The sequence below is a fragment of the Idiotropiscis lumnitzeri genome, chromosome 4 (genome assembly GCF_059441095.1).
Source record: "Idiotropiscis lumnitzeri isolate Australia: NSW breed Sydney's pygmy pipehorse chromosome 4, RoL_Ilum_1.0, whole genome shotgun sequence".
In the NCBI taxonomy this organism is placed as follows: Eukaryota; Metazoa; Chordata; class Actinopteri; order Syngnathiformes; family Syngnathidae; genus Idiotropiscis; species Idiotropiscis lumnitzeri.
In genome coordinates this window covers 20,339,907-20,361,244 of record NC_142394.1, presented here as the reverse complement: position 1 = coordinate 20,361,244, position 21,338 = coordinate 20,339,907, and the positions used below count along the sequence as shown (strand labels likewise).

General features: G+C 40.6%; 1 protein-coding gene across 5 annotated transcripts in view; it reads right to left on the bottom strand.

Moving 5' to 3' along the window:
• ldb2a (LIM domain binding 2a) overlaps positions 1-8,896 on the bottom strand; it is a 56,594-nt gene extending 47,698 nt beyond the window's left edge. For all 5 annotated transcript variants that reach the window (XM_088294716.1, XM_088294718.1, XM_088294713.1 and 2 more), the window contains exon 1: positions 8,574-8,896. In XM_088294716.1, the coding sequence (XP_088150842.1) occupies positions 8,574-8,705 (132 nt within the window). In that variant the 5' untranslated portion in view covers positions 8,706-8,896. The remainder of the gene's footprint in view (positions 1-8,573) is intronic.
• Between the last annotated feature and the right edge of the window lie 12,442 nt (positions 8,897-21,338).

Here is a 21,338-nt window from a genome sequence, read left to right as displayed (position 1 = left end):
CCTACTGCCTGGCAACAAGCAACTGTGGAAGTTTGACATGACCACTAAATGAATCTGAAGATCGATGTTGCAACATTCACCTTTGGAAGGGAACATTTTACATCACTACAGCTAATATTTGTTTCTGTCGTTAGGCGAAATTCTACGTGGAAAAAACCCCCTGTTTTTTTGGATTTCACGCTCATTAAGTCGAGTGTGAGCTCCAAAATAAATAGACGCACGGGAGAAAAATAAACAGTCATCAGCAGCCATATTCTGCCCCGGTTTTTATGCGCAAGAGTTCAACCAAGTTCATCTCCACAGAGAATATCAGCAAAATGATGAAACATGCAGAAAGCGCAAGCCGCCTGCTAACTAACCTGGAGCTTCTTTTCTTTTTTAATGATGAAATGTTATCTGGTTGAATATTTTACATGACAACTTACGAATTGGGCAGTGGGGTGGGGGGTTGGGTCGGGTAGCGGTTCTCCAGTAAATCTCTAGCAGCCGGCTTTATGAGTGGGCAGAAAAGGATGAATACAATCCACTTTCCCCCTGCTAATCAGCTTAGAAAAGTTAGTTCTGGCTAAAATGTTGGGAATGTAAATCATCCCAGCACACAGCAGCTTCCAACTACTTTTCCCACGGTGGGAGGGGTGGGGTGTGTTGGGCGGTGACGTAGCCTATATTTGCGATCACGTCGTATAAGCTCCACTCACCCGCCCCCAAAAAATAATAAATAAATAAAAATAAGAATAATAAGCATATCGTCTTATTTGTGAAACTGAGGAGTATACATCGTGGATTTATTAAATTCCTCCACATTTTACCATTTTGAACGGGATTGAGGCATTTCTAAACTATGTCATTTTCGACCCAATTTTGGGGAGTCAATACTTAATCAAGCATAACATTCAACCACTAAAACTACTTTTTGGAGTACATAACTACAATTTGATATCCTAATTCTTTTTTGTTAGAAAAACAAAAATAATCATTAACGCTGGGATTAGTGAGATAGCACAGCAAAAATAATGTTTACTGTAGCATCATCCAAGAGTTGCTTCTGATCGGGGTTCATTTGGAGGAAGTTCCTAAAAGGGGTATGTCAAAGAAGAAGTTCATGGAATTTACCCCAAAAAGGTCAACTTCCGGCTCAGTTTCTCGCATGGCTCCTTCCAACTTTTTCACGTATCTTGTTATGATTAACATGTCCACTTTGTTATCGTGAAACTGGTGTCTTAGGCCAAATTTTAAAAAAATATATAATATTCAATCTCTCTAGGCAGAGTGAGTTCTGGGGCGAATCCCGTAAAATACATCCCGTACATACATTTTCACCAGGGCCGAACCAGAAGTCAGGCATGTTATCAGAGCGACACCAGAAGACGGTGTCGGGCGGTAAAGGAAAAAGGTGCATCTATTGTGTGAGCTTCCTGCAGCTTTTTAGAACTTTTTCCTCTGCATCCTACGACAGGAACATCCTCTCACATGGGCACCTTTGATTGACACGATCTGAGAATAATGTTACCTAAAAAATAACTATACCCTAAAGGAGCACCTTGCTGGGAAAATGTGTACTATCTCACGTTTTTACGGAGCGTTAAAAAAAGAATAATGATGCATTTAGTGTCTGCAATTATTATGCCAAGTTCAAAGGATTTTTTTTAATCAAAAGTATCCTAATCAGTAACATGATTAAAATAAATATTTAAACAAAGAATTTGAAGTTGTCTTAATTATCATTTCACTGCTTTTGCTGATGTTTTCGATTTAAATATCTGTATCAAATTACTGTTTTGCTTTGTGACCGATTCTAAATAGACGCAGCACTTAACTCTTTAATGCCCGGGACAACGACCTGAGGTAATTAGAGTTCCTGTCTGCTTTTTCCTGATGGGAGTAGAGAGGGGTCATTTTGAGGGAGTCATTTATTTCCTACTTGATGCAGATGATCTCAGGAGGGACATTTTTTTGCTCTCCCGACAGTCCACCTTAATCCTTCCCGTTCAACTTGACCCCACAATGTAAGCCCCATCGGTGTCAATGTGAAGCGTGTGGGAGGGCAAGGGGTGTGGGGTCACATCCACTTCTAGCCATGACAGGAACAAGGGATTTGGTCGTAATGAACACTCCGCGGAAGTGCCGGATGACGAGTCAGGTGGCTCGTTTAAATGCAGAATAATAAGAATGGGAATATGAGCGCGGGAAGGGAAGATCCAACAAAGTCGGGGAAGGAAGTGCCCAGTCAGGGCGAGTTTGTTAGCATTAGCACCATTGGCTATATATATATATATATATTAATATATATATATTAATATATTAATATATATATATATAATATATATGGGAGGTAACTGGAGTACCCAGAAAAAACCCACACAGAAACGGGGAGAACATGAAAACTCCACATAGGAAGGCCTGAGCCCTGACTCGAACCACAAACCTCTGCACTGTGCGAAGAACGCACAAACCAGTCGACTACCCGTATACACATAGAGATTCATTCCAGATATATTTATGCTACATTTGATACTTTTGACCATTCATGCTGTTCACATTCACGTCACTTTAAAGAGCGTTTGCTATTCATGCATGTACAACTTGCCATTCACATCGTCGTTATAATTCATGTGGCACTGCCCCCCTAATAACGGCTTATTCTGTTGTATTCCAGGCAGAATTAAGTGTCATAACAGCGCCCCCTCCTGAAAAAAAAACAACAAAACCCCCAAGGCTTTTGTCTTCCTGCATTACTTACAGCGTTATTGTGCCTCCGCTGCATATTAATGCCCTCTATGCTAATGGCCTTAGCGCGGCGGAGGTCGCAGCAAGCTCCTCCTCTGAATGCTAATCCAGCGCCTCATTTGCATACGCTTAAGTGTCAAATTCGCCCCGTAAATCACCGCAGATAGAGAAACAACAGCGTCGTGGCGTCGCATCAAAGCCACATCAAAGCCCCGTTTAAGATTGTCGCGGGTCGCCCAGGGGTCGCGGCGGTCTAAAACGAAGGTAATGGGATAGCGGCGGCGGAGGCGGCGTGCGGCAGTACGGCCGGCAGGTAATAAGTACGGACTGTGCCGGTAATAAGGCGGCGATAGAAACACGGCCGCAGTCATCACAGGGGCACAAGCGCTTAAGTCGTCGGGGTTGGAGGGTCAATCCCAACAGCAGCGCGACACTTTGGCTTTTTGGTCTTTTTCATTTTCCACGTGAGCTTTTCCAATCGCCACGCAAGACGACTGGATATGGCCCACTCTGGAACCACCAACAAGGAAGTTTGTTTTCTAACCTGTCCTTTTGTTCATTTGGAGGAAAAAATCTGCCCTCCAAGCTTGTTTCATCGAGTAGCACAAAATTCATCATTTTGTCCATCATGAGTAGACCCACAAAAAAGTCTTAAGAAGTCATGGCAGAAAAGACGCACGGTCTGCCATTTTAGGATAATTTTTGTAACTCTCATAAATAACGCCACTATGATATAGATCTCAGCTCATGAAGCTAATTTCACTTAGCAATGCGAAATTTGGTAGACATGTCGATCATGAGTAGCACAAAAAAAGTCTCAAGAAACCATACTGGTTTAATTTGAAATTTTCACAACCAAGGATTAATTTGTCCATTTTCCACAACGCACACTAGATAGATGGCTGACCCTAAACCGCCAAACATTTTCGTTGTTGTCATAGCATTCAGGTGGAGCATGACGGAAAAGTTTTAAGACTTATCCTGAAACTCTAATAACTCATCTCCACAAGGTCAGAATGAAGGATGTCCCTTGGTGTACATGCTATATCGATAATATGATCGTTCCTAATGTTTATTTGGGAGGTGTGGATGAAGGCGTTACGGCCAAACGTGGAACGCACGCCACGCGACGGTGACGCCGGCGATACTCGCCGAGACGACGGCATCCTCTCGGGAGCGAAAGCGAGTCTCCTCCAAATGTCAAGTCCTTGAGTGTGAGCGGCAGCCGAGCGCGTTCAAACGCTCGCTCATGAATAAGACAAATGGGAGGGTTTTCTATCAGGGGAGGGGTGCATTTGGGGTGCGGTGGTGCGGGGTGGTGTGACTTAAGTCGACTTTCATACAAGGTGGCGTTGCGCTGAGGTCGGTCACCTTCTCCGGTTAGAGACACTTCAAAGACGACGGAATGGTTAACAAGTGACTTGTTTTGCTTCACGAGTCTGCTGGGAAGGAAAGGACTTCAGTTGGGTCAAAAATAACCCAAATGGGATGAAATATGGAGAAGACCCAAGTTTTTGGGTTATTCATTTTAATCAAAAGTTGGGTTCGTCTCTTTTGACCCAGTCATTTAAGTGGTGTGAAATATGAATGAATGTTTTTTAAAATGTAAAGAAACTAAATTGCCACATGACTCGCTGTAATAAAGCAGTAGGGTGACTTCCCCAGACAATCAGAAAAAATATCATGAGCATGAGAAAATTACATTGAAATGAAATGAGCAAAAGAAATCATATTTATATAGTATTTAACACATTTATAATGTAATTAAACACTATTAATAAAATAAAAGACTATTATTTTATTGTTATATTTAGTCCATAAAAAAATATAGAATTTGATTAAAAAAAATAGAAAAATGTATTCAAATGAAAATTTGGAAACATTACAGTTTTATACAGTTTATCTGTCGCTGTTTTGGTTAGCAACAGACTTCAAATGTTCTGAGCAGATAGCGCTCATGTCACGGATGTTTGGGCTTAGATAGGCATTGCACTAAAAACTTTTAGTGAAACTTTAAATCAGATCAAATCAAAAAATGGCAAAAATAAAGTTTGCACATACTAGCTCTCAGAGGTTCAATTTTGCTTACACAAGCAGTTTTATTTGAGGGAGGCGTTTATTGGTCTCAAGTGGAGGACACACTGAGTGAGTAATTGGGGCACGTCGTCCATTAGATGGATGGTCACGACTTGAGGAAATCCGATTCAATAAACAGAGCTATATGTTGGAAAACATGCTGGTTTGAATATGAATGATGATAGTCATGTGATGTGATGAGTCAGGAGACACGCGCTTTTTTTTTTTTTAATTTAGTCATTTGGACGTGTTTACTTTTCTGCTGCAAATCTCTCAGACAATTTTGTGGGTCTAACCAAGCACATCTGAATTATCAAACTAAAATAATTTGGTCTCAAAGCCACCCAAAAATGGATAAATAAACAAAAATTATTGGCTATTTGGAAGAAAAAAAAACATTTGTTCTTTTTAGAAAGAGCTCTGCAGCCAAATAAAAGTGAGGAGGCTTAAAAAGTGCCTCTGGCTTTGAAATGAGTCAATGAAAGCCAGGCTTCAACTAACATTTACCAGCATCACATCTAGCCAAGTTCAACTTGATCAACTTATGTTCTGTGCACGCAGGCATTTCCGTTACGCAATGCTACCTTGTGAAACAAGTTAAAAAATGTTCCACTACCATGTGACTTTGAATCATATTTCCCCGTTAACATAACAATCTCTTCCAGCACCCCAGCCTCATGTCCCTTATAAAAATATTATCCTATTTAAATAGAATGGAAGGACTCAAAACGGTTCATTGCACCTCCTTCTAGTGTGTGGCCACCGAGGGGCAGTCACGCTGACTCATATAAAGACGACATTGACAACTACTATAAGTGACTCAGTAACTCCTAAGAGGTCATTTTTCACAGAAGTCAAATAATAGATGCCTGCTGGTATTAGAATCATATCAGTCTACATGTGTTGCTGCACCGTTCTACTCCAATATCCAATAGGGTCCTGTATTTGAATTTTGTCCATAGGGAAATACGTCACAGAAAAAGTGTTCATTCGAGTCACCAAGCGGCGCTGCGTACACACGTTTACCACCTCAATTTGAGTCAGGAAGAACCCTGGATAGTGTCTATGAATTCAGGTCATCTGACTTCAGAGGTGTTTGTTTGAGGGAGGTATTTATTGTCATTTATTATGACGACGGGTCTCAATCCAAATCAGAAGTCTGCGTTATGATTTTTGGAATGGCAGAATTTTACATACCTGTACATCTCATTAGATTGTCCACACCCTCATGCGTTTTTTATGGCGTATGCGTGTGCGAGGTGGGTGCGGGGGTCGAGCGGGGAGGGGCGGTTGGTGATGGTGGTTTTGGGGTGGTGGGGGGAGGGGGGCCTTGGACAGAGCGCTCGGCGATATATATGAATAATGCATCATGCAGCTACAACGCGCCGCCTCGCTCGGCTTTAAGTTCGTCTTAAGGGAGAAAAAAAAGTCACCATCTGCAAGCTGCTGCTTGCCTGGATTTAAAATTGAGTTTACAAAAAAAAAGTAAAAAAAAAAAGTACAACACATAAATAGCCTCCAACTACAATTATATTATTGAAATTAATAAATAAGGCGTATGTCAGTCAAATGTACTCAATGCACCCACATACACTTTATCTAAACATTTATGCACTTTGATTTGCAAACTGGATCAGCAAAGTGTTGACAAATAGTAACCAAAGTTCACTCATAAACTAAAAGCACCACCAGTAATTACTAAAGGGTGCGTGAAAGTAGTTGATCTGCGTGAGATTGGGGTTTGCATTTGGTTTAGAAAAAATTCAACATGTAGTTTTGTATGTAAATAAATGCAAAATAATACACTGCATGAAGAAAATGTATATTTTAATTGGACTCTGTGTTTAAAAAAAGTGTAAATATTATTTTATACATGGAGTCAAAGTGATTCCATCTTGTATTAAAACTCAGGATTCCTGCACACAACTAAAAGTGTTCTACAACTACCACTAGTGTGACATGAGCTCCCTCTAGTGGTAAAAAAAAGAATCACTCAATTAAATGTTCAAACTTCAAATTTAATTTTACAATGGCTTCATAAAAAAATAATCCATTTGAGTATATTTGGTACATTTTTACAGTTTGGTGGTATTTAACTTTTAAGTACAAGTATTTGCATAAAATTATTTAGAAATGTTTGTTTTCAATCAAAGAGCGGAAAAGTGGACGACTGGTTAGCACGATGGCCTCACAGTGTAGAGGTTGTGGGTTCGATTCCGGTGTGGTGTTTGTATCCCAAGGTATAAGTGTGAGCGCGGATGGTTGTTTGTTTGGCAACCAGATCAGGGTGTCCCCCGCCTACTGCCCGATGACAGCTGGGATAGGCTCCAGCTCCGCCCCCCAAAAAAAATACTATAATTTAATAATAGGGGGACGTAGTCTGCAGGTAAGCTTGCATGTAACTTTAAACAATTCAAACTCAGAATTTCTACCCTAAAATCAGCAAATATAAAAAAAAAGTCGTCCTCTCACTTGAAAAGGAGACTTCAAGAAAGTTTTATAAATAAGAAAACTGCAGTGCACACGTTACTTAGAGAAGTGGTGACAGAGTACAAACAAAACCAATCTCAATTGGAAAAATATTGACTTTTCACCTAAATCAAGAAAGTAACTAATGAAGGCTGCACTTCCCTGATGGAACTATAAATTGAGGATTTCAGTCTAAAAAATACAAGAGAAAAAAAAATATCCAGTTAAAAAAGTTGAAGTAAAATGACTCAAGTGAATGTCCAAACATACCAAATCTTGATTGTAAAAACATAATTCAGTTGCAAATCGGTACTTGAACACATCATTTCCTCCTCATCATACTATTACCTGCAGATTTTTGCCTTCCACTTTGAAAACAGAAAGTATTTGACTGCTTTTAAGAAAGCTTAATGCTTTTGCAAGCCTCAATGTGGAAAAACTAGTATTACTGCATACACGTGCAGAATGGAGTAAGAGTACATACAAAACAAAGTATTCATGAAAATGTCTTTTCACCCAATACAAAGAGCATCTAAAAAATTAAATGGGCACGTGAACGCATCATTTCTCCCCCATCAAAATAAAACTTAAAACTCAAGAACACTGACTTTAAAATCTGAAATTGCAGCATGATCTCCTAAGTCAACTGCTAACTAAGATTCATTTACACTCTTTTAAAAAGAAAACTTACCTAGTCTGATCAAAACTAAAATGGGAAAAACATCTCTTTATAGTGTTTTTTTTAACTACTTCAGGTGTGTCTTCTAAGTAATCGAGCGGCAAATTCCCATTGCATAAAACTATAAACTAAGCATTTATGTCTCAAAATATAGAAAATGATTGCTCTGGAAAACAATCAGTTTACAGTTTTTAAAAAGAAATTCTTCCAAACTACTTCATAAATATGAAAAGTATTACTACATGTCATTTAATTCAGGTGCGTCTTTAAAGTAATTGGTTACGTGAACGCATCACTCTCCCAAAGCCATAAAACTATAAACTCGGACTTTTTAACAATAAAATCTGAAAATGCAACCAAATTACACAGCTGAATTCTTTTAAAAACTTCACAAATAAAGTAAACTAGTACTGCTGCGCATTAATACGTAAAGAAATCCAGGTGAAGCCGACTCATTAAGTCAAGTAATTGGGTACGTGAACGCAGCACGAAACACCCCCGCGTCACACTTGAATATCGCACTTTGACTCCAATATCTCCGGACCACCACAGACCACCGGTCCCTCCTGTACCACCAAGCCGTGGCATGCAGCTCGTTGGCCGGACACGCCGGCTCACTCACCTCGGTGCGCGTCTGGAGCCGCTTGTTCATCTCATAGATCCGGTACTCGGGCTGCACCATGTAGGGCGAGTGTCTCCGGTAGAAGGGTCCGAAGGGGGACGAGTAGAAGGGGTCGTGGTTGGGGTTGGACATGGTCGGTTCGGTGCTTCGGTTTGGTGGAAGGGGGTAGGGGGGTAAGGGGGGGGACTGGCGCGATCTCAGCACGCAGCGGACACGCACATGGAGGCTGGCGGGCGGGCGGGCGCTCCTCTGCAGGGACCCCCGGCGTCAAGCGGCAGCCGCGCGGTCGAGGCTGAGCGGCACTCTGCAACTTGGCCGGGCTGCTCGTGCGAGGACGAGGAGGAGGAGGAGGAGGAGGAGGAAGAGAGCGAGGGGGGAGGGGGCAGATGTGGAGGAGTGTGCGGAGGAGGAGGTGGTGAGGGGGGGTGGTGAGGGGGGGTCGTTTCCTGCAAAGAACCCCCCACCCCTCCAAAATCGGAGAAGATTTCCTCTTGACTTTTGCACCCCTGCAAAGTTCACGTGCGCTTTTTTTGGGTGGGGGAGGGGGCAAAAACTTCATGACCAGTTGTTTCTTTACTCAACTGCAGATGGGAGAAGCGTCTGCCGATAAATGTATTGCGATGTGCCAAGTACATTACTAATCAATTATTGTTGATGTCCCCCCCCAGGAAAGGGAACATATTTCACATCCCCCCCAATCAATGCATAACTTTGTATCCTTATAAACAGAGGTGGGCATTCCATCAGACTGACGGACTGGTCCTTCAGTGTCAGACGCTCGTTTTGCTGCTGATTAATGAATGACGGGAACTATAAAAAAAAAAAAATGAAAAAAAATAAAAATAATTGACCGTCTAAGTACTGGTAGAAGTGGATTGTCATCCGTCAAGAGTAATCGTCACTACCCGAGTCAAGTACCAAGTACCTGTTTTGCTGCTGTGGTCTTTTATGGACGGGGATGGGAGTGAAGGCGGGGATGACCGACTCACAGACTGATGGACTTTCGCACTGACGATTTCAGGTTGCTTCAGTTTGAAAACATGACGGGACTGGCAAATGACGGACGGGCACCCTGGCCGCTGACGGTTGATGACCCGGCAACGTTTTGTAAAATGCCCACCAGTGCTTATTAACATTCAAGCAACCCCCCCCCCCCAAAAAAAAAAACTTAATTCAGCTGAATAACCGTATTAACATTGTTTATACTCCCTGCAAACACGATGAGAGATCCAAAGCCACCTATTGCAATTGCTCTTTATTCTCGTGCAGCAAAAAAAAAAAAAAAAAAAAAAGCATGTTCCCTGGAGTCACTGGCAAGCATTGCAGCTTACCCTCCCACGGGGGGGGGGGGTCACTATTTGACTAGGGCTGATCTAGTGAGAAACGGCATGAAAAGCAAAAATAAAAAGGACAAAGATGGAATCTGCACATTGAAATAAAATAAGAGGCTGTTTATGGGCATTCAACATGTGCTGCTGTTTTGGTTATCAATAGATTTCAAATGGGCTTCTTAATATACATCTGTGCAACAGTGTTGTGGTGTGGTGGGCTGTGTGTTTGAGGGAGGCGTCATCCATGTGGGCTATAAAATTCATCTGTCAGATTGTTTGCGGCTTGGTAGGTGCTGTGGTTTGGGTTAGCTGACATCTTAATAATTTTCTCTGTTACGCCCCCCGCCGCCCCACCACCATCCACTCTCCACTGCAACTATAAATTATAGCATTTTCGTTGCAAAACAAACCTACGCCGTAGAGTAAATAATTACTGCGCACAACGGGCAAGGAGAGCGCCACTGCCAACTACTGGAGTGGATGTGCAATTATACTTTATTGGAGTGCGGTGAAAAAAAAAAGCGTGTTCAACCAGGGTCACACGCGCCCCCCTCAGCATATTTGAAGGTGTTGAGAGACTTAACATCCCTCCATAGATGCTGCTGTTTTGCTTAGCAACCAAGTTCAAACATGCTCAACAGTCCATCTTAACAATATCGCTTCCTTCAATTACAATGACAGCTTGAAGGAAATAAAAACTTCCATAAGCATCTCCATGTTAGGCATCAGAAGAATGAAAACTTCAAAATAAATTGCACTTTTGCGGAGGGGAACCCCCCACCCCCACTGGAGAACCATTAAATCATCTTTGTATGTTCTGTTGTCAATTTATTTTTGACAAAGGCCAACCAGACTGAAAAAGAGAAAAAATGCATCCTGTAAGTCCTTGTCGGACTTTAATGCTTTTAAAGGAAGACTAACGTCCATTTTGATGGTCATCACAGGCACTCTTTTTACAAGCATGTCCTTGTGGACCTTGCTTAAAACTGTGGAAATGTAGTCGCTTCCTACTTTACCAAGGATGCACTTACCTTGACGGGACTTTCATGAGTTTACACCCGAGCATGTGGTACAAACTGGATTTGTAACATCTCTTGTAATTCCTCGAAAATTCTGCCCGTGAAGCTGGTTTAATTTAGCCACCAGATATTTGGTAGACTTGTCCATCATGAGTAGACTCACCCCCAAAAAAGTCTCAAGATATTTTACATATATTTTGGTCATTTGCAGGTGTTCTTAAAAGACGGACTTGTCCTACAGATTTCATCATGAGTAGACCCAGAAAAAAAGCCTAAAAATGCCTTGCTCGAAAAGACACAGCAAATCTGCCATTTGGGTTTGAAGCAAAAATTTTACATCATTTTTGGTCATTTTTTTTATGTCTCTCAAAGATGAACTTGCGCTAGGGATTTCGACCAACCATGTCTACTAGACAGATTGGCCCCCATAAATAATGCAAAATTTGAGTTTTCATCATTGCATGTGGGCAGGGCATGGTGTTCGCCATCAAACATGATAATGCTAATAACTCCGCAAGGTGGTGATTCAAAAATTCAGTCAACGACAACTAAAGCTGGTTTTAATAGTAACGTGATTTTTTTTTTATGTTTATTAGTCTTTCATGAGTAGGCCCACAAAAAAGACTAAAATAAAACATTCATCCTAATAATTTTCCATTGTAGGCTCATTTTTGCCCTAATTCCAGAGGTCCCTCAAAGACAAACTTATTTTTTGTCCGCTTGCTACGGATGATGATGATGATGAAGGCTGTATACGTCTAAAAATAAACAAGACGTGGAAAAATATTCACACATTTAAATCGCTCACACTGAGAATTAATGAAGCGCATTCATAAAGTCAGACTTTTAATCCGAAATGGCGGAAGGAGGGAGGGTTGTGTGCACTCGGTATCGAGCGAGATAACTGTTGTAATCCAAACGCCTCGGGCATCCGCTCGGGTAATTCATAAAAAAAAAAAAAAAAAAAAATGGAATAAAAACTTTTGAAAAATCTATTAATAAAGCTTTAATTAAAAACTACATATTTTAATATCTCAAGACCTTTTCAATTGACATTTTCTAACAGGATTTGCTCACTCGCCTCGGGCGCTTTTTCCACTCCAGTGACGCCGACATGCGTTCATCTGAGCAGCCCCTTTAACACATTTGCATATTAAATTGGCGCCACTGTATCGTCCCTCTTAAACCTGGACGTTGACGTCACTTTGGATCACCCCGCTGACGGCGAATCTTGGTACAGTAAGTATTCCGTAACGCCACTAAGACGAGACACAAAAGTCATAGAGGACAGGGTGTAGTTTTTGTATCGTACACAGAAAAAAATAGTGGGATATTTTTGGGTTATTTATTTAATCCAAAAAGTTGGGTCAAATGAATAACCCCAAAATGCAAATTAGCATTTGGGGTTGTTATGACCCAAATAGCCAGACAATTCATTTGTTAATTTTAAAAGAGTGTATAAAATAAATACAAATCAAAAAATGAATATGAATGAAATGGAAAATTTGGTCGATTTTTCATTTGATGCGACTTTTTAAATTTCATTTATTTTTCCAAAAAACAACTCCATTCAAGACTCCAATTTGGCTTTGTGTTTGTTGAAAACATATTTTAGGTTCTTGGGAAAACAAAATCAGCCTCAAAATTTTGCTGAATACCGCATGAGCCATTTTGTTAACTGCGCCTAAACATCACAATTAAACCTTTGTGTTTTCTCGCACAAGCAAGCAGGCATCTACAACTTTATCAGGTGGGATGATAAAGTGTGTTCAAGGCACAGCAGCTGCCGCAGCGGTGCGTTCAGGTGCAAAACCTGTGGCTGCCGAGGTGTGCGCGCTTGCGTGTCTGTGTGTGTGTGTGTGCGCGCAAAAAGCAGGTAGTGTCGGAAGATAGGGTGCGTTGCCATGGTAACACGGCAAGAGAAGCGGTTTGTCTGTGCTTGTGTCCTGACCCATTTCCTTTCTCACCCACAAGTGTTTGCCGCCATGTTTTACAACTCCTCCTCCTCTCTCGCAACTCCGAAGGAACATTTTGTTTCCCGTCCGTGACTAGACCAGTTTTGCCTCGCAACAAAAAGTTCCGGGTTTGAACCTGCCTTTTCTGCGTCGGGTATCACGTTGGGTTTGTTCGATTCATTGTCGATAAAATTGTCTCGGACGCTTTTGCAAATATATTTGGTCCACTAAAGACTCCAAAATGTGTAAGTGTAGATTAGGTTCATTGAAGACTCAAAATTGTCTTAGATGTAACAACAACATGAAGACAAAGTTGATGTTGCGTGGGTTTTCTCCGGGTGCTCTTGTTTCCTCCCCGCATTCCAAAAAAACATGCCTGGTAGGTTAATTGAAGACTCAAAATTGTCTCTCGTATGATTGTGAGCATGAGTGGTTGTTCGTCTTTGTGTGCCCTGTGATTGGCTGGCAAGCAATTTAGGCTCCATCGCACCCGCAACCCTCATGCGGATAAGTAGATCAGGTCATGGATGGATGGATTTTGCAATAACACATCTTGAATACAATCAAAGACATGCATTGGATTAATTGTGAATTAAATTGTTTTTGCTTAAGGTTCATGGAGGAATAATTTGTCGCAAAATGATCTTTGATGTTGACTAAATCGAGTAGGTTAACTGAAGATTCAAAAAGGTCTTTGATAATTATAAGCAAATCAGTTTCAATGAAAATAAAACTCTTTGATGTTTACAAGCTTGGTCGTGATCATTGAAACCAAAATTGTCTTGGATATAGGTGCACTGAAGACAAATTTGTCTTCGATGTTTTAATGAAACTATCATTGGGTTGAACGAGGACTCAGAGCGGTCTACAAAAATAAGCGTGTTAGGTTCACTGAAATCAACACGATCTTGACATTAACAAAACTTTATGTTAGGTTCACTAAGAGATAATTGTCATTGATGAAATGTTCAGCAAACCACCGTCGGAGAAACTCACATATTCGTGTTGTCTTTTGCTTTTTCTACAATGCACAAGATGACGTTAAAGCCCTGGCTAATAGGAAAGTAGTAATTGGTATCAAAGAAGTACAATTGAAGCATCACACGTCGTTTTTGCCGGGGGAGACGCAAAATTTGAAAATACATGTTTTTGTTGGGTTAAAGATGTTTTTGTCCACACAAATTCTAATGTACGTATTTTGTAAACATGAAAGATGATTTTGTCTGTCTTTTTTCACTGAATTTAAAGAGCGTTTAAAAGGAATCTGAACATTTAAGCACAATTTGAATATTACAGAGTTGGAAATTGCTCGATAAAAGGCAATATAAAAAGCTGCATGAGGCTTTTCTTGGACAGAAACTTTACAGAACCAACAAAACAAAACAAAAAAATATTTATATTTTGTTTGGATGGCCTAGCTGCTTGCTCGTTCATATGAGAACACCAGTTAAGGTTTAATTGTGTCGTTAATGTGCAAAATTTATTACAGTAGAGCACAGTTTTAATGCTAAGCTAAAATGCTTAGCAAAAAAAAAAAAAAAAAAAAAAAAGCTAAACTAGATCTTGACTTGTGGGGTGTAAGTTCAAAATACAAGCAAAAAAAAAAATGCGTCGCCTGTTTGCAGCTCAGCCAAATATGGATGAAATATACCCCGAATACCGGAGCAGCAACTTCTCCGATGGTGGAATCTCATTAGCATCGTAATAGCTTCCAGGCTCATTTGCATTTTGCCGTGAGTGATTTTTTTTTTTTTTTATCCTTCCTCTTCCTCCTGCTCCTCCTCCTCACCATCTCAGCTTCTGGCTGCACGACTACTACTACTACTAATGATAATAATAATAATAATAATGATAAGAATAACAACAATAATAAATAAATTGAAATAATAATAACAATAATATGGAAGGAGAAAAACTTTAAAGTCCTCTTTTTCATCCTCATAGTAAACTATTTGCGTTAAACAAATGATAATTAAAAAGCACTTTTCAAATATGCAGCGCGCAAAAATTGAACAACGCAATTACAGGATGCCAAAGTCTTATTTGCACGCGGCGGGATGACGAATGGTTGCACACAAGCGAGGACGGGAGTTTGTTTGAAAGGAGAGTATAACACAATCATAATAAGGCATTGAGGCTTAGGAACGCACACCAAGTTCAGACGTATTGTATTGTGGGTGGGGGGCAAGGTGGCGACGCGCGTCCTTGAACACACCGCAGGCTTGTTTTTCACTGCAATGTGTGCAAAAAACTTATTAATAAAAAAAGTATTATTTATTTATTGATATATATATATATGATTGATTCATATGATTCAGTTCCTTATTAGTTCTGTAACAAGTCGAAATAAAAATAAAAAAAAGAAAAAAGGTTGATTATTATTTTCCAAAGTAGAATCTGATGTTTTATTTCGATTCAACACCATAATAAATCATCCATGTGTTTCCGCTCTAAACGCTTCATCGAATCAAAGTAATTACCGATTAACGTGATGTCGATTAATCGTTACATCACTAACAAATATGCGGACGTACACAGCTGCACTCGAACAAAAAGGATTTATAAAAACGCACGTACACTCACAGACACACAATCTTTTACGATTTTCAGACATACACAAAACACACACAGTAAAGCATGCAGTCATATAAGACACATGAACAAAAGCACACTCGTGCACAAATACCGAAGCACACACAAGCGCACATGCAAAAAATAGCCACACACACACATTTGCACAAACAGACACACAATGCACTTGTATGTACACAGAGACACATGCATACAAAAGAACACTGATGCACGACACACAACCAAAAATATACAGCATATGCATACATGGTTATACACAATCTCACACAAATGTGCAAACACAAATACTCACTTTACACACATGTGCACACACTTACACAAAAAGGCAACATTACTTTCACTACATTCACACAAATATACACACTCGCGCACACCCACAGTTGTATAGATGCACAATTGAGAAGCTCAATGAGCAAAGAGTTCATATTTCCAACCAGTTCTGACAAACTCACACAAATAATAACAGAAACACACACAAAAAAGACATACGCATGGAAGAAAATATGCACACCCAAACAGAAACACGCAAAATAACACACTCAGTAAGATAAATGGACATACAGAAAAATATACTGCATGGCGCATGCAGAAGCACACTGACACATTCGGTACGTGGAAAAACATACATGCTCACACAAACGTATTGCTGCACAGATGAAAAATATTAATAAACTAGCATGAAACACAACACACAAATGAGTGGGCGCACATACAAATACTGACAGACACACTCACATACACACACAGACACAAGCACACGCACGCAAACACGTATGACTATCTGTAGGAATACACACGTTCAACATATACACGCGGTCACGCACAAAAAAAACTTTTAGGCAAGCATGAAGACACACAAGACACACGCACATACACACACATCTACAGAGAAAGACACACAGGCGTGCATAGAAAAACACTTACAGTACATATATAAGCGCGCACACACGCACACACAGTTTCACTACACAGTAGTGCAGTGAGTAACGGGTTATTTTCTACCATTTCTGATTTAGACCCACACACGGCGTCACATGAAACACACTGGCAAATGTGCAAAAACACAAATGGATGCCGACAGTGGGATACATGTACAAAAACACGTACACACACACTCTCACCTATACAAAGAAACAAAATATGCAGAGAAAAACATGCACAAAAGCATACACATACAAGTTTTAATACACACACACACAAAGTAAACCACACTTGTGCACGGTTAGATACACACTCGGACACACTAGTATACAGAGTACGTATGTAGACATGCATAAAAAAAAAACATGCATACAGACACGCGTGTACATGCAAAACAAGCATGAAAACACGTGCACACACATGGAATTAAAACTTCCAAACAAGTATGAGCACACATAAGGCACAATGTCATGCTCAAATAAACATGTGTGGAATAGAAACACACGCTGGCACACGTACCCACGCGTGAAGTGAAGAGAAATACAAACAAACAGGCATGCATAAGAAAACACACAAATTCATGCACACTCGCATGAACACGCGAACACAGTTTAGATAGTTTTCACTTCACAGCAGTGCAGAGAGCAAAGGGTTAATATTTTCTACCAGTTCTGACTTTGACACACACACACACACACCCGCGCGCGCGCACACACCCACTCTCATGCACACGACTACGCGCGCGCGCACGCACGCACACATCCGTGCAACCTATCACCCTTGATCACACTCAGACTGGCACACGCGTACACAAACAGTAAAACACGCGCACGTGCACGAACACGGAGACTCACGCGCGCACGAACGCACGCGCACAAGCCCCCCCCACCCAACCACTTCTCCTCCTCCTCCTCCTCCTCCTCACCCACCACTTCCTCCTCCTGCCTGCCTGGGCTCAACAAACCCCCCTCCTCTTCCTCCATTCTCCATCTCGGCCCCCCCCTGCTTCCCCTCCATATCCTCGTCACCCGCCCCCCACTCACTCCACCCCTCCACCGGCCTCCCTCACCACCCCCCAGGTCAGTTAATAAGCGAGCCTGTGCCGGGGCTCGGCTGTCTGGAGGACATGCAGAGAGAGAGAGAGGAGGGAGGGTGGTGGGGGGGGGGGGGGCGTAGGTGCGATTGGAGGCGGGAGGGGGGTTAGTGGGGTGGAGATTGTGGTGGGGGGCGCGTCTCCCGGGAATTGGCTCATGCAGGATGCCGAGTTTTGCCAAGAGAACGAACGGAGTGTTACCGACAAGAAACCGAAATGCACCAAAAAAAAAAAGAAAAAAACCGCAAACCCAACTCACACCACCCGAGGGTGCGTTTCAGGGCACATGTCGCAAAACGTTAAGAGCGTTAGCGTGGGGCTGCTAATGAGTAGTAGTACAGCGTTTTGGCTCTCAACTTTGAGAAAGTCACCCTCTGTTGCCTTATAACCACAGCGCCATCTATTGGTAGGAAATCAAATAACAGATGCAAATTCTCATCTGGGGGTACACCAGAATTCAGTTTGTAATTAGCTTGGTTTTCAGGTCACATAGTTCATGGAGGTGGAGATTTTTGGGGCAACATGGTGGGCGCTTTAAGGTGCTAATTCGTCTGGCTGCACAATGTATCGCAAAAATAACGTTAATGGCCCGTGTGAAATGCGCATCGTGCAAAAGTTTCATTTGGAATCGTATGCTTTAATCTGAGTTTGATTAAACAGACGCGCATCACTATGTAAAAATACATATTTGTGTGTAATATTGTTAGTTATTACAATTAATTACCAAAGAATATTTTGCATCAGAATAATTTGATATTGTTTCATTGATCAAATTTTAAATCAAGTTAAATCCAGATTGCAATAGCTCACGATTACATGCAAATTACACCTTTTTATAAACATGTTACATTTTGGAGTAAAATAAATATTTGTAAAATAAGCACACTAATGTTGCTCATTAAACTGAATGCATTCAGCTGGACAAACAATTCACTCACCAGTCCACAGCTTACACAATGCACACCACGTTGGCGGTTTTGGATGCAGTCGAGGGCTCCTGCGAGATTTAACGTGGACCTTTCTACATGTAAACCAAGAAAAATCCCCAAATTAAATTGAAACCAACTTGTAGCTCATCCGTCCAGCAACCTCCTCACGGCTGTGTTACACTCGCATCTGATTGGCTGTATATCCCACGTGACTACATCACAAGAAAGACACTGTTGATTGGCCAGAATACTGCAGAATTTCAAAGTGGACAAAATGTTGCCCGCTCGGGTCTTGAGATATGGATGACTTAAACCTCACGTGCAGTTTTGCCACAATTACCTTGAAAAAGTATTTAAACATAAATTAAATTAACTATTAATATTGTAATAGCAAAACTCAACTTTTATGTACACATTCTTTTTATTTAAATTGATTAACGCTCACATTTGGGGACCTCCTGCATTTACATAATCTTTTGGCACGTTGGGTTTCTTTAAGACTGAATGCATACTGTGCTATGATACATGTTTTTTTTCATGTAGCGTTATTGAATCTAGACAACATGTTGTCGACAGCACAGAGTGTACAACAAATGTTGATATTTCTTTTTGCAGCTCCATCTGATGTGTGCACCTTGGTCACTTGGAAGCAGGAGTCCCAAAAAATCGACATTGATGCATACGGAGACAATCCCAGCTAAGCTCAGTAAACTACCGTAAAATTGCTCATCTTTTGCAGAGGATAAAGAAAATATGCCATTTTGTATTGTTAAATTTTCCGTCTACATGGAACTTGTACCACAATTTGCATTCAAATATTGTCGATTGAAGGGTTAAAAGACCACAACACTGTTGCTTTTCATTAGCCCGTCTTGAAGCGGTTGTTTCTCAAATTTTGGCTTGCAAGTCAAAGCAAAAAGTAAAAAGTAGGGTCATTCATATCACGAGGCACAACCTTACTTTTGGAAATTTCCTAATGAAAGTGCTCATCCTTCTTAGTGTAGTGTTAAAAAAAAATCCTGGCAAGGCTCAGCCAAGCTTGTGGTGCGTTTGGGATTTATCCTTTCGAAAAGTCCTCATCAGATTCTGCTGCCCGCCTGCGCTGCGCTGCGCTACTCCCCCTCCCTTCCCCTTCTCCTACCATCTCCCCCGTCATCCTCCTTCCCCTTCACTCCGCTGCAGATGTTTTGGGCGAAAACGTGTTCCCCGGCCGAGCAAAGCCAACGCAGCTCGGCCAAGCGGCGTCGACAACTTTTGGCAGACGGACAGAGGTCAAACAGAGGTCGTTGACAACACTGCAAGTGTGCAAAGTCAAGAGCGCCTTCATGGGAGTAATCATGTTTTTTTTTTCCCCCACACAGTCTTAATTAAACCAACTGATCAGAGGCCTGGGCGTTTTTCTTTTTTTTCTTTTTTTTTTTTTTTGCCGCCACTTTTAATATGCTAATATTAGCACACTTTTCAACATAATAGGTCATTTTTCAACATTACGTACTTGATTGTTTTGACACATTTAATATGCTAACATTGCAAGATAGGGCACTTTCAATAATACACTTTTAATATGCCAACATTTTAAGAGTAGGCTTTTTTTTAAAATATTAAAATTTTAATATTTTTTTTTGGGGGGCATTTTCAATATCCCAACATAATAAGAGAGGTCTTTTTCTCAACATTGATTTGTCACTTTCAACATGCTAGCATTGACATTGTCATGTCATTTAGCAACATATTCCTGATTATTGCAGATTTAACATTAAAATAGCACAAGATAGGGCAGATTTTCAAGAACATTTAGTTACTTTCATATATGCTAATAGAGGGCTATCCTTTTTTATTTGTTTGTATCACCTTTAACTCATTCACTGGCAACCCAGGAAAAATGAATGGACTTTTTGGACTTCTATTCACGTCAATGGCAGTGAATGAGCTAATATGCTAACAACTACGATGGACACTTTTCACAAAAAAATTCCAGAATATTTTGTCACATATAATATGCTAACATTGCAAGATAAATGTGTAATCTGTAACATTTGAACTTTTTTGGTGTTAACATTGCAATATGTTTCATATTTAGCGTGTTCCTTAATTCGTGAAGATATTTGTATTATTACGCATATTAGGCTCAACCAATCAGAGGGGTAAATGGAACCGACTATTTAGTTTGAAGCAATCGGAGGACAGTACAATTCCGACATCAATCTGAATCTTTTGCAAAGGCACAGTGTGGAATCTAAAATTGAACTGGCTAAAATAAGACACAGCCATTTCAAAAGTTGTGTGTGCGTGTGCGTGAGTATGTTGTACAGGTGTAGTGGACATGGATTCTGAAGGCGTCGGGCAGATTACGTTTCCAACACAGAAGCTGAAATCTGATTGGACAGGAGATAATTATTATATTTTTTGTGACTGTTCAGTGACTAAATGAATTGAAGGAGGCATACATTTTGGTGCTGATCCAAATTAGGATTGCTTGGCCTTGGTTTCGGCCTGTGCTCAATGTCCTTGTAGCTGGAACATCATTTATATGGAATCACAACTGACCTGTATGTGCAAGCGTATCTTTCCCACTTTTAATTTGCTGACATTGCAAGATAGGGGGTGTTGCAACTTTGTTCTAATATTTGTTGTCACTTTTAACGAACCTGCTAACAATTAAATTTTTTTTTAAAAAACATATTGACATTGCAAGATAAGGCATGTTCTACATTTTCCTAATATTGTGGTCACTTTTAACATGCAAACGTTGCAAGACAGTTTTTAAATATTACTGTTAAACATGATAACCATACGAGCATTTTTTTTTTTTTTTTCACGATCAAATGTTCTTGTTTTTTCATCTTGATTTGTACGACATCATATTTGATGTAAAACATGAAGACGGTTGTGCGAGACCAAACTTGATGGTCAGGAGGAGAAAGA